The sequence below is a fragment of the Littorina saxatilis genome, linkage group LG16 (assembly GCF_037325665.1).
Source record: "Littorina saxatilis isolate snail1 linkage group LG16, US_GU_Lsax_2.0, whole genome shotgun sequence".
Classification (NCBI taxonomy): Eukaryota; Metazoa; Mollusca; class Gastropoda; order Littorinimorpha; family Littorinidae; genus Littorina; species Littorina saxatilis.
The window spans coordinates 22,598,475-22,611,203 of record NC_090260.1 but is presented as its reverse complement, the minus strand read 5'-3'; the positions used below and the strand labels follow the sequence as shown (position 1 = coordinate 22,611,203).

The 12,729-nt window shown below is 43.2% G+C and overlaps 3 protein-coding genes across 6 annotated transcripts in view; 2 read left to right on the top strand and 1 right to left on the bottom strand.

Moving 5' to 3' along the window:
- LOC138950612 (coagulation factor V-like) overlaps positions 1-12,729 on the top strand; it is a 391,727-nt gene that overhangs the window by 186,603 nt on the left and 192,395 nt on the right. The window lies entirely within an intron of this gene.
- LOC138950588 (zinc finger protein 723-like) overlaps positions 192-12,729 on the top strand; it is a 37,307-nt gene continuing 24,769 nt past the window's right edge. The window contains exons 1-2 of one of the 2 annotated variants that reach the window (XR_011450745.1): positions 192-272; positions 2,153-5,698. Coding sequence is in view for 1 of the 2 variants with exons in the window: in XM_070322289.1 (XP_070178390.1) it covers positions 2,633-4,381 (1,749 nt within the window). In the remaining variant the exon portion in view is untranslated. Of the gene's footprint in view, positions 273-2,152; positions 6,956-12,729 lie in introns of those variants that run through there. The other variant, XM_070322289.1, reaches the window with a different exon arrangement.
- LOC138950589 (centrosomal protein POC5-like) overlaps positions 9,651-12,729 on the bottom strand; it is a 34,965-nt gene continuing 31,886 nt past the window's right edge. For all 3 annotated transcript variants that reach the window (XM_070322292.1, XM_070322293.1, XM_070322290.1), the window contains exon 11: positions 9,651-12,665. In XM_070322292.1, the coding sequence (XP_070178393.1) occupies positions 12,537-12,665 (129 nt within the window). In that variant the 3' untranslated portion in view covers positions 9,651-12,536. The remainder of the gene's footprint in view (positions 12,666-12,729) is intronic.

The window sequence follows — 12,729 nt, the reverse complement described above, 5'->3', positions numbered from 1 at the left end:
ATGCACAAGCCGACATGGCCCATGCTTTTACTTTCGCTCTCTAGCTCTTGGAAAATGCACCCTAACTCCCTTATTTTTTCGGGCGGTGTCGGGCGGTATTTAGTCAAACCAGTTTTCTGTAAATGGACGAAACGACGAAGGGAAGTAACTTTCATTCAAAGAAGTCAATAATGGTAGAGAGCTTCCGGAAGGACAAGTTTTTTTTGGAAAAGAACCCCTGTGTTCATCTTTGGCGTAAACTATCTTTGTGACTTTCACATTCAACGATTGAGGTGAGGGCCTGCTTGCATACCTTTATGAAAGGGTCTCAGATCTTTGTCATTTAAGCGGAGATGCATTTTAATAAGACCAATTACAGCATAAGCATTGAAAATGAAATGCCGTCTGCTTCATGATTGTTCATCTTCCTGGGTTCTTAATCTTAGAATCTTAGTCTCACGAACGCAGAAGAATAAGAAGAAGAATTAGTCTTATTACGAATATTATATGATTACTTTTCCATCACACCAAAAACAGACTTTCAAAAAGCACGCTGTCTGTTTTCAGGTGCTGCGTTTAAAGGTTTATCTTGGAAATGTCAATAGACGATGTTCGGAAATAATTCAGTCAAGATTGTATAGGTCGTGTAAGAGTTACTTTCCCTTGTTTTTGCATAGTAGTAATAGTAACACTGAGGCAAGCTACACGTGACATTGTAGGCCAATCTCTAAACAGTGCTTTGCCTCATTTGTTTAAGATTCTATACCTTGGATGCAACCCGGTAAGTGTGACAATGATAAACAATTAATGGAAGTGTTTGTTTTGTAAAAACCAGTCTTGATCTGAAGACTATGTCAGGTCACGAATAAAAGCTGGGTCTTGTGTATGACTTCATGTGTATGTAACGTTTTGTAAGTGTTAGTTGGAGTGCCTTGGAGAATGATGAACATCTATATCATATATCTTTATATATCTATAGAGAGAGAGAGATGTTCATCATTCTCCATCTATATATATATATATATGACTAGTGTCTGTCTGTCTGTCTGTCTGTCTGTGCGCGATGCGCGGCCAAGGTTCTCGATGGATCTGTTTCAAATTTGGTGATCATAATTATTCAGGTACACCCTGGACACAACCTGGTCGATGAGATAGCGCTGTGCGCGCTGAACCGATTTTTTGTTGTTGTTGTCTGGATCCACTACCAGTAACTCTTCCTTATCTTCTCCAGTGTTTTCAGCCGCGATTATCTTCCTTCCTCCGTGTGGCGTCAATCCATATTCCCGTTACTACGTTACTATTTTTAGAAGGTCACTGCACGTTACTATTTTTAGAAGGTCTCCAGTGTTTTGCGCGTTCATCTCCTTTCCTTCGGGCGAAAGCCGGCGTACACCCGGCTTTTGCCGGGTCCCAGGCGCAGCCTGGTATTCGGCGCTACTTTTTCCCGGCGAAGCGGGTAATCATCTAGTATATCATATATGAGCTTGTGGCGATCATCCTTTTTGGAGGATGGAAGTTGATCCGTTGTTCATTTCATATCTTGTTAATTGTTCTCTCAGTCAGGTGCCAGGAGAATGGTTCCGACTAACTCTCACTTACTCTATTACACATGTTGTATGCATTGATTAATCATTATTACTGAGAGGGCTTACTTCCCTTTGTTTATCAGATCATTATAAATCCAATTTTGAATACAACATTTTTATAACCTTTCTGTCTCGTCATTTTTTGGCAATTTACAACCCGAAAGTTTAAGATTACCCTTAAAATCATGTTGGATACGCCTACAGTGCCCCCCCCCCCCCCCCCCCCAATTGAAGACTTCCTCCTTTTTCAGACCTTGTGTTTTTTAAGATTTTCTGTTCATAACCTGTGTAAGTTATAGCCATGTAAATTTACCCCATTTTGAGACTCCTCTCCTTTTTAGGACCTGATTTTTTAATTGTTTTTTTAAATTTATTTTTTTACATTTTAAGGATCTTATTCTTAGAAAACTTTTTTTTTTTTCCCACTTGACCTGATTTTCTCAGATTTTTAGAGGTCTTAAAATGGGCGTTCTACTTCTACTGTACTTTAAAAACATGTTTGTGTTTATTGACTAGATTAAGATTAATCCAAAGCAATGCAACAAAAATATGTTTTGACATTTGTGTCCATTTTTCTTGTTTTCAAGATGCAGCGGCCGAAGTCGTGTCCTGGTGTAGCTGAACAATCACACGTCCGAACAACAGACAGAACAGCATCAAGGGACCCGGTGCCCCTCCTGTCTACACTGTTAGTAAAAAAGTTGATCTAATACAACACCAAGCACATGTCATTTCTGTCAGCCATTGCAGTGGGTATTTCATCAGTCTAACCAAAGAGAAAGAAATGATCTTCCATCGAAAAACTGAACGTCTCTTGCAGTAATTAAAGGCTGAAATTGAAGACCTCACAGTGTGTTTGGTTGTCCACCGCAGTCACTGTAAGTTCTGTCATCAGTGTCTACCTGTTTCAAGTTCTGTCTTATCACAAGTAGCGAGATGAGAACCTGTGAAAACAGCTACCATTGCTGGATTTCAGAATCAGTGAAATAGACGCATCACAATGTGAAAGAGAAGGAACGGACAGAGGAGTAGGCAAAGTTAGCTGCTACGTACAGTTCTCCCTGACAATGGCGCTACCTGAAGTGAAAGTGGAGATTGATGTGGCCGAGTCACCTGATTCTGTTGATGAGACAGAGCCTAGCTCAGATGACTCCCAAACCGCACACCCAATATCCAGCAGGGAGTCGGTTGGTGTCATATGTCAGGCGCTTGATCTGAGACAGGTGCGTGTCCGTTCCGGGTGTGATTTCTCTCAGAAGTCTACTCCTCCGTGCCAAGTGCCAGTGCTATCCCTGGAACAGAACTGTGTGTCTGCCTCAGCAATGAAATCAGAGCCACGCCCTACAACCCATGATAGTCAAGTATCATCATTTAACACAGCTGAATTTGTGGACTCAAAGAGTTCAAAACTAAGGATTAAACTGGCAGACATCAAAAGAGAACCTGTGTCAGACGAAAGCGAAGAGATGCAGAACCACTTTTCTGGTGCCTCCCAGGGGGAAGAAGATGAAAGAAGGTACATAAAAGCAGAGACTCACATCAACTGCTCCCTCTCTTCTGCTGGTGTTATAGTAGAAACAGCGAATGACAGTACAGATGACAGCGAAGGGCAAGAAGGGATAGACTCGCTACCGATACACTTTTCACCGAATGGTGTGAAATCATCTGCAAAACACCAACCATTAGCCACTAGGCGCTTTGAGAAAGCACCCCCGACAGCCAAGTTTTACCAGTGCGGGGTGTGCTTGCAGGCGTACAACGACCCTTCGTTGTTGAAGAAACACATGCTGGGACACAGACGGTCGGGCCTGAAGAAGCCGCTGCAGTGCGGTGTGTGCGGCAAGGCGTTCAGGTACGTTTCAGACGTGATACAGCACTCCGTGGTCCACACAGGCGAGCGTCATCACCGCTGTGATCTGTGCCAGTCTTCCTTCACCGCCGCCTCCAGTCTCAGAGAGCACGCCAAAGTTCACACTGGAGAGAGACCGTTTCCCTGTGACCAGTGCATGGCCAGGTTCAGGCACGCCTCCCAGCTTAAGGAGCACATGAGAACACACACCGGGGAGAAGCCGTACCAGTGTGATATCTGCGAGGTCTTCTTCAGCAGTAGGTCTTACATGAAGCTCCACCGGAAAATCCACACGGGAGACAGACGCTATAAGTGTGATCAGTGCGCCATGGAGTTCAACCAGACGCTGCACTTGGAGACTCACAAGCGTATCCACACCGGCGAGAAACCGTTCAAATGTGAAATCTGTTCTCTGACGTACCGCTACAAAAGCAGCTTGAAAACTCACATCGTCAAAGCCCACTTTATGGAAAAGCCGCATAAATGTGAGAGCTGTGCGGCAGCGTTTAAATCCCCAGAGGCTCTAAAAACCCACATGAAAACTCACGAGTCCAGTGAAAAAACGTACAACTGCTTGCAGTGTTCGGCCAAGTTTCTGTCATCGGCCGGGTTGTACCAGCATAAGTGGACTCACACGGGAGAGAAACCATACAAGTGTGGACTGTGCCCGGCTGCTTTCAGAGACTCCACCACCATGAAGAGACACAGAGAAATCCACTCGGGTGAAGGACAGTTTAAATGTGAACAATGCTCCGCGTCCTTTCATCGCATGTCGACTTTATCGTGTCACACAAAGTTGCACAACGAGGGCGGCTCAGAACCAGGGCAGCTGGTCTCAGAGAACGTGCAGTCGAGTGAGCTCAGCGAGAATTCAGAGCAGGTGTGTAGCGACAGTGACGTGGTTGAAAGCAAAGTGAAAGTGCTCTCTGAAGAACAACTTCAGGAGGATTCGGTTCAGGGGTCATAGACTCACTGTGTGCGTTGTGTATTTGATGCTTAAGATTATCCTTTCTTTAATATGTATGAACTACAGTGCAACAACAACAACAACAAATATTAAATCTGAGAAAATAAGGTCCTAAAACAAAAGGGAGGGAGTAGTAAAATTGAGTTGTTTGTTTGTTTGTTTGTTTGTTTGCTTAACGCCCAGCCGACCACGAAGGGGCATATCAGGGAGGTGCTGCTTTGACATATAACGTGCGCCACACACAAGACAGAAGTCGCAGCACAGGCTTCATGTCTCACCCAGTCAAATTATTCTGACACCGGACCAACCAGTCCTAGCACTAACCCCATAATGCCAGACGCCAGGCGGAGCAGCCACTAGATTGCCAATTTTAAAGTCTTAGGTATGACCCGGCCAGGGTTCGAACCCACGACCTCCCGATCACGGGGCGGACGCCTTACCACTAGGCCAACCGTGCTGGTAAAATAGAGGTAAATTGGCAGAGGCTATGAAGAAATAATCTGAGAAATGGTCTTCAAAATAACCTTCGTAGTTGAAAACGACGTTAAACACCAAATAAAGAAATAAAGAAAGAAATGGCTGGCAAAGACAAAGTCGTCAAAAAGTCTGCCGTGTGAATGGTCCTGAGTAATAAGTTCTTAAAATACGTATCACTTGAGCGCTTCTCGACTCATCAGCGATTTACAGGCTTGACACAGACTTTTATTATCACGCTTACAAAGAACTAGAATGCGACTTGACAAGCTTGAATGTGCAAGTCAGCTGAAAATCTTTCACATGGGCAGCAATTTTCACCTGACATGGTTCTGACAAAAACCACTTGAAAGTTAGTCCAGAGTTGGTTGTAAGTGTGCCATGTGAAATAGGACTTAATTGAAAGCCTGGAGAGCTGGGTTTGTGAACATGAGCGCTGACACAAAATGGAACACATGCTCTTCCTTTCCTTTTGCCCTCCTTTCTTTATTTGGTGTTTAACGTCATTTTCAACCGTTCAAGGTTATATCGCGACGGGGAAAGGGGGGAGATGGGATAGAGCCGCTTGTTAATTGTTTCTTGTTCACAAAAGCACTAATCAAAAAATTGCTCCAGGGGCTTGCAACGTAGTACAATGTATGACCTTACTGGGAGAATGCAAGTTTCCAGTACAAAGGATTTAACATTTCTTACATACTGCTTGACTAAAATCTTTACAAACATTGACTATATTCTATACAAGAAACACTTAACAAGGGTAAAAGGAGAAACAAAATCCGTTAGTCGCCTCTTACGACATGCTGGGGAGCATCGGGTAAATTCTTCCCCCTAACCCGCGGGGGGGTTTTGCCCTCCTGGTCCTGTTACTTGTGCAACCCATAAGGCCAAATAAAAATATATGTTGGTTCAGGGTAACCCGACCCACCCTTTTTTTTTTCTTTCTCAAATTATTTTTTTTTAAATGGCACATTTTGCGAACCATACCGAGACTAAGGGAAGTAACCTCCTTTATAAAATCGACTCAATTTCAAATAAAATTATTTTTTTTTTTTTTTTAAAGCCGGCCTACCGACCCTATCTTTTTGGGTCACTTTATCCTAAACCAACATATATTTTTGATTGGCCTAATCATAATGTAAGTGTTGGGGGGCCCGGTTAGCTCACTGGGGTAGAGCACGAGGACTTGTGATCCTAGAGTCGCAGGTTTTAATGAAGGCGGGGACAGACACAGGTCAACTTTATGTGCAGACCCATATACAGTATCCATGTCCCACCCCAGTGTCGCCACATACACAGATACATGAAAAAGACCTTGATCATTCTGTCATAAGTGCAGATGGCTGATCCCTGATGTCACCTAAAAACGCATACAACAAAGTCACCCAGGAACACGCCCCTAATGGCTTTGCCGTGAGAGCGTAAAAATAGAATTTCTCTCTATGAAAGTGTTTAAGTTCATGTATCTTTGATTGTTTGTTTGTTTGTTTGTTTATTTGTTCGTTCATGGGCTGAAACTCCCACGGCTTTTACGTGTATGACCGTTTTTACCCCGCCATTTAGGCAGCCATACGCCGCTTTCGGAGGAAGCATGCTGGGTATTTTCGTGTTTCTATAACCCACCGAACTCTGACATGGATTACAGGATCTTTTTTGTGCGCACTTGGTCTTGTGCTTGCGTGTACACACGGGGGGTGTTCGGACACCGAGGAGAGTCTGCACACAAAGTTGACTCTGAGAAATAAATCTCTCGCCGAACGTGGGGACGAACTCGCGCTGACAGCGGCCAACTGGATACAAATCCAGCGCGCTACCGACTGAGCTACATCCCCGCCCTATGTTTGATTGTAATAGGAGTGTTATTGTTGTTGTTACAGGCTAGTGGAATCCCCCCTTTAGAGATCCTCTGCCCCCTCTCAAGATCCTTTTTTTCTGAATGCTTTGTTTTTGACATTTTGTAAGTTTACTTAAACAAGTTTTTGGACCTGATCCCTTTGGAACATTTTTGTGTGTGGATGTTCTGTTTAAGTCTTTAACCCTTACACTGGTGCAATTCTGTAACATGTTACGTAGCCACTGGTGAATTAACAGAGAGAAAAACAAGAAGAGCAAACGCTCGATCGAGTCACTTTCGCAGTTCTGAATATTATATGAGGCATCAGATGGACAGGAAGAAATTGCTATTCACAACACAATGAGTCACGTTCACATAAAATTTGAGCCCGGTCACTTTTATAGTTTCCGAGAAAAGCCGAACGTTAAGTTGTGTGTTGCCGAACAGAAAAGGCTAGTTATCTCCCTTGTTTTTCTGATAACGTTCGTAAAAGGCTACAGATGTAAATACTTTGATGTAAAGAATAATCCTACAAAGTTTCAATCACATCCGATGAACTTTGTCAAAGATATAAAATGTCTAATTTTTCCTTTGACGCTGACCTGTGACCTTGAAAAAGGTCAAAGAAACCATCGTTAAAGTGTAGAGGTCATTGGAGGTCACGACTAAACAAAATATGAGCCCGATCGCTTTGATAGTTTCCGAGAAAAGTCCAACGTTAAGGTGGTGTCTACGGACGGCCGGCCAGATGGCCGGCCGGACGGCCGGACGGCCGGCCGGACAGACTAACACTGACCGATTACATAGAGTCACTTTTTCTCAAGTGACTCAATAAAGAAAAACGGTCATATAGGTTTTTGCATCCATGGGAGGTAATCGGAACCGACCAAACAGACTTGAGCCAGTAGCGCGACATGTGTCGTGACAACCAGGTGACAAGTATACGTAAAGTAGCGTGATATATGTCGCGACAACCAGCCTTAGGGTTTATATGGCCATATGGTGCTGTTGCTTTTTTTCAGATTTTGTATTTCTATTTTGTTGTTGCATCTTGTTAGTATGATTCATAACTACAGACTTGTTTCTGGAGCAGCCTCATTGGATGTGAATTTACTAAGTTGAGTATCAGTTTTAGTTTGTTGCAGTTGTGTTTCCATCTTTCATTGTGGGGGAAATGAGTCAAGCTATGTCGACATGTCACATAATGCTCATGCAGTGCCTTTTGAAAATATTTCTTTTTTGATGTGCCCAAGTTCATAAGTCTGCTAGGAGAAAGAATATTGTAACTTAAGAAAATCATGGTGCTACCTAATTGAGAATTTTCTATAAATTTGAATCTGAAAATAGCATTAATTTGGACATTCATAATGTATGCATCTGGTATTGTGGATAAATGTTTGCTAATTATGAACAACTAAACTGAGATCACCAGAGCATATTCATTTGTGTGGTGTGTTTATGTATAGTGTTTGTGTGTGAGCCTCTGTGTTTGTGTGTGTGTGTGAGCCTCTGTGTGTGTGTTTGTGTGTATGTGTGTGTGTGTGTTTGTATGTGTGTTTGTGTGTGAGCCTCTACGTATGTGTATGTGTGTTTAGGTCTTGAAGAGGTGTTCTACCGTAGTTGTTTCATCACTGCTTTCTTGTGCTCTTCTTTTGTGAAATACTGACATCACTCTCAACAAAAAATATTATCAGGAGTCTGTTTCTATGGGGATTGAAACTGACTGTATACGTTTGATCAGAGCGGGAACATGTCACGAAAAGCCGGATATGACGTCATCAAAGACATTTATCGAAAAAAGGAAAAAAACGTTCGGGGATATCAATCCCAGGAACTCTCATGTAAAATTTCATAAAGATCGGCCCAGTAGTTTGGTCTGAATCGCTCTACACGCACGCACACACACACACACACACATACACCACGACCCTCGTTTCGATTCCCCCTCGATGTTAAAATATTTAGTCAAAACTTGACTAAATATAAAAAACAAAATACAGTAAATGTTCGTGTCTTCAGTCAATTTATCCCCAATGGGACAGTTAAAGCAAGTAAAAAGGCGAAGAGAAAGACTGAAATCAGTTGTAATGCTTTTTAATTCCATGCAAGTTCAATATTCCAGTGCTTAAAATTAATATATACATGTATACATCATATAAAACATGACATGATTGCCTGTGCCACCTGCACAATACACACTAACTACAATCATTCACTGAAATCACACAATTAAATGTCACAGAGCAAATGAAATCATTCAAACACATGCATGCTTCACAATAAAATTAGATTAATTAAAAGTCATCGATCATGAATACTCTTCAAATCAATATTTTGTTGCCTTTTCAAGAGATGTGTAAGAATTAGAACAAATAATAAATGTAAATTGGTACATGTATCATCATTGGATATATATAGACAATAAATGAGACTGTGTATACATTAATTTGCAAAACAAACGCACACACCATATCGCCAACAGTTTCAAGTTAATTTTCACACAAACCTATCCTTGCGATCACATCTTGATAACGGCCACCTGTGTGTGTGACTCCCTAAACTCCACTTTACAGCAATGACGTTCACACATCCTGCACGCAGCCACAACTTAATGTCCAACTCCACGACAAACACACAAATCAAGCACATAATTCCACCATGACAGAATCACACTCAACGCCCACCAGTGTTCCTCTCCCTTTCATTCTGGACAGGGCTAACACCAACATAAAGTGAACAACCTGAAAGGCCAGGGTCCACGGCCGCGCCCCCCAGAAGTTGAGGCTTTTTTTTAATATATCTTATAGGGACAAGGATCAAAGTTTTACTTTAAGAACCCGGATTTTCCGGTTTTAAAAGTTTTAAAAAACCGGATTTCCGGGCGAGAACCAGAAAGGTGTTAGCCCTGTATGCACCAAGCTTCATAAAGTGATACTGTCAAACCTCGGTTGGGGGGGGGGGGGGACACCAGGGTGTGTTTATGTATGTGTTTGTGTGTGAGCCTCTGTGTTTGTGTGTGTGTGTATGTTTGTATGTGTGTTTTGTGTGTGAGGGGGGGGGGGGGACACCAGGGTTCCCCTACAACTGTGCGTCTATGCAAACTGTATGCACTAACAAGTAAGATAAAATGGCCACAAATTCATAGAGGGGGCCCTGTGACGCATTCAACATGAAAAGAGCACTTCCAGGGATGCACTCGATTTCCATTACAGTGGAACCCTCCCTTTAAGACCTTCAAAAGTCTGAGAAAGTCAGGTCTTAAAAAAGAGGGAGTCTTAATTATAAAATAGAGGTAAATTTACAGAGATTATGAACTGAACATCTGAAAAAGTAAGGTCTTAAAAGTCCTTAGAAGTCCTAAATTGGGGGGGTCTTAGAAGTCCTTAGAAGTCCTAAATTGGGGGGTCTTAAAAGTCCTTAGAAGTCCTAAATTGGGGGGTCTTAGAAGTCCTTAGAAGTCCTAAATTGGGGGGTCTTAGAAGTCCTTAGAAGTCCTAAATTGGGGGGTCTTAAAAGTCCTTAGAAGTCCTAAATTGGGGGGTCTTAGAAGTCCTTAGAAGTCCTAAATTGGGGGGTCTTAGAAGTCCTTAGAAGTCCTAAATTGGGGGGTCTTAGAAGTCCTTAGAAGTCCTAAATTGGGGGGTCTTAGAAGTCCTTAGAAGTCCTAAATTGGGGGGTCTTAGAAGTCCTTAGAAGTCCTAAATTGGGGGGTCTTAGAAGTCCTTAGAAGTCCTAAATTGGGGGGTCTTAGAAGTCCTTAGAAGTCCTAAATTGGGGGGTCTTAGAAGTCCTTAGAAGTCCTAAATTGGGGGGTCTTAGAAGTCCTTAGAAGTCCTAAATTGGGGGGTCTTAGAAGTCCTTAGAAGTCCTAAATTGGGGGGTCTTAGAAGTCCTTAGAAGTCCTAAATTGGGGGGTCTTAGAAGTCCTTAGAAGTCCTAAATTGGGGGGTCTTAGAAGTCCTTAGAAGTCCTAAATTGGGGGGTCTTAGAAGTCCTTAGAAGTCCTAAATTGGGGGGTCTTAGAAGTCCTTAGAAGTCCTAAATTGGGGGGTCTTAGAAGGGGGTTCCACTGTGTCACTGTAGTTTTCAGAGTGGTGATCGCAACCCACACAAATATTGCAACATTTCCAGACTGAATGGACAAGATTGTACACTTGACTGGTTTACAAAGACGAGAAAATCTCAAGCCAGATTTCTACCGACATGAATCTACAGAGTTGATGACTAAATTTCACCACTTTGACCAATACGCTATACTCAGAAAAGCATCCCTGTCTTAGCAGTCCCTCTTAATATTGTGGGTCTCACGACCCTCTCAGTAGTGAGTAGAGCATCTGTGGTGAGCCCCGATTTGAGCACACTCAACCAACACTATACAGTGGAAACCGCCTTCAAGGCACTCAAAAATCAGAGAAAATCAGGTCTTCAAAAAAGAAGCGAGTCTTAAAATGGGGATACATTTACACAGGTTATCAACAACAACTCTGACTCTGAGAACGCAAGGGTCTTAAAAGGGAGGTAATCTACTTCTTTGTTCATGGGCTGAAACTCCCACGACTTTTCCTTGTGTCACCGTTTTTACCCCACCATATAGCCATGTGCCGCTTTCGGGGGATGCATGCTGGGTATTTTTGAGTTTCTATTACCCACCGAACTCTGACATGGGCTGCAGGATCTTTTCCGTGCACACTTGGTCTTGTGCTTGCATGTGGGTGGCCGAGTGGTAACGCACTTGCGCTCGGAAGCGAGAGGTTGCGAGTTCGACCCTGGGTCAGGGCGTTAGCAATTTTCTCCCCCCTTTCCTAACCTAGGTGGTGGGTTCAAGTGCTAGTCTTTCGGATGAGACGAAAAACCGAGGTCCCTTCGTGTACACTACATTGGGGTGTGCACGTTAATGATCCCACGATTGACAAAAGGGTCTTTCCTGGCAAAATTGTATAGGCATAGATAAAAATGTCCACCAAAATACCCGTGTGACTTGGAATAATAGGCCGTGAAAAGTAGGATATGCGCCGAAATGGCTGCGATCTGCTGGCCGATGTGAATGCGTGATGTATTGTGTAAAACAATTCCATCTCACACGGCATAAATAAATCCCTGCGCCTTGAATATGTGCGCGATATAAATTGCATAAAATAAAAATAAAAAAATAAAAAAATAAATCCCTGCGCTTAGAACTGTACCCACGGAATACGCGCGATATAAGCCTCATATTGATTGATTGATTGATGTACACACAAAGGGAGATAAGGCACCAGCAGGTCAGCACATCAGTTGATCGGAAAAATCTCCACCCTTTCATCCCACCAGGAGCGGCCGGGATTCAAACCCACGACCTTCCGCTTGGGAGGCAACATCTTATACACTAGATCATTGTGTCTGTTGGAGGAAGTCTACAATTGGGGAAGGGGGGGTCAAAATGTGAAGCATGGCGTCACGTTGAACATTGTGTCACTTCTCCCAGAAACTGACAAAGTCTCTGAGACTTTGTCATCTCAGCAGCAAGTTCAAGCTGGCGCCATCACCAACCTGTACCTGCGGTCTTGAAGACCAAACAACCAATCACATCCTGCAGAGATGTCCCCTTCTACAACCAAGCTCCGTGGCAGTCGACTGGAGCTGGAGAAGACGACGACCTTCATCTCCTGAGCCGGACTGAATATGTAGCGCCAGCGAACGCCAAGAAGAAGAAGCAGCAGAAAATGAATGAAAAGGTCATCGCCAGGCTGTGCATGTATCGGTGTTGTATGTCATTAAGCACCAAACACTGTGCATGTATCGGTGTTGTTTGTCATTAAGCACCAAACACTGTGCGTCATGTTCTGTCTGTGCACAACTCTATCCTTGGCTTTAGTCCACCATTCGCACGCTCTGTACGTGCCGTGCACCTCCCAGGCCGTCCTGACCTGCCAGCCGGCGGAAATTTCTTTCATCTGGTGGTCTTTGATTATGCACCGCTGTCGCTTTGCCGATAGTTTGCTGAAAAGATAAACAAGGAGAGTGTGAGTTACCAAATGTGTAAAGATTTGACATTTTGCAAGAT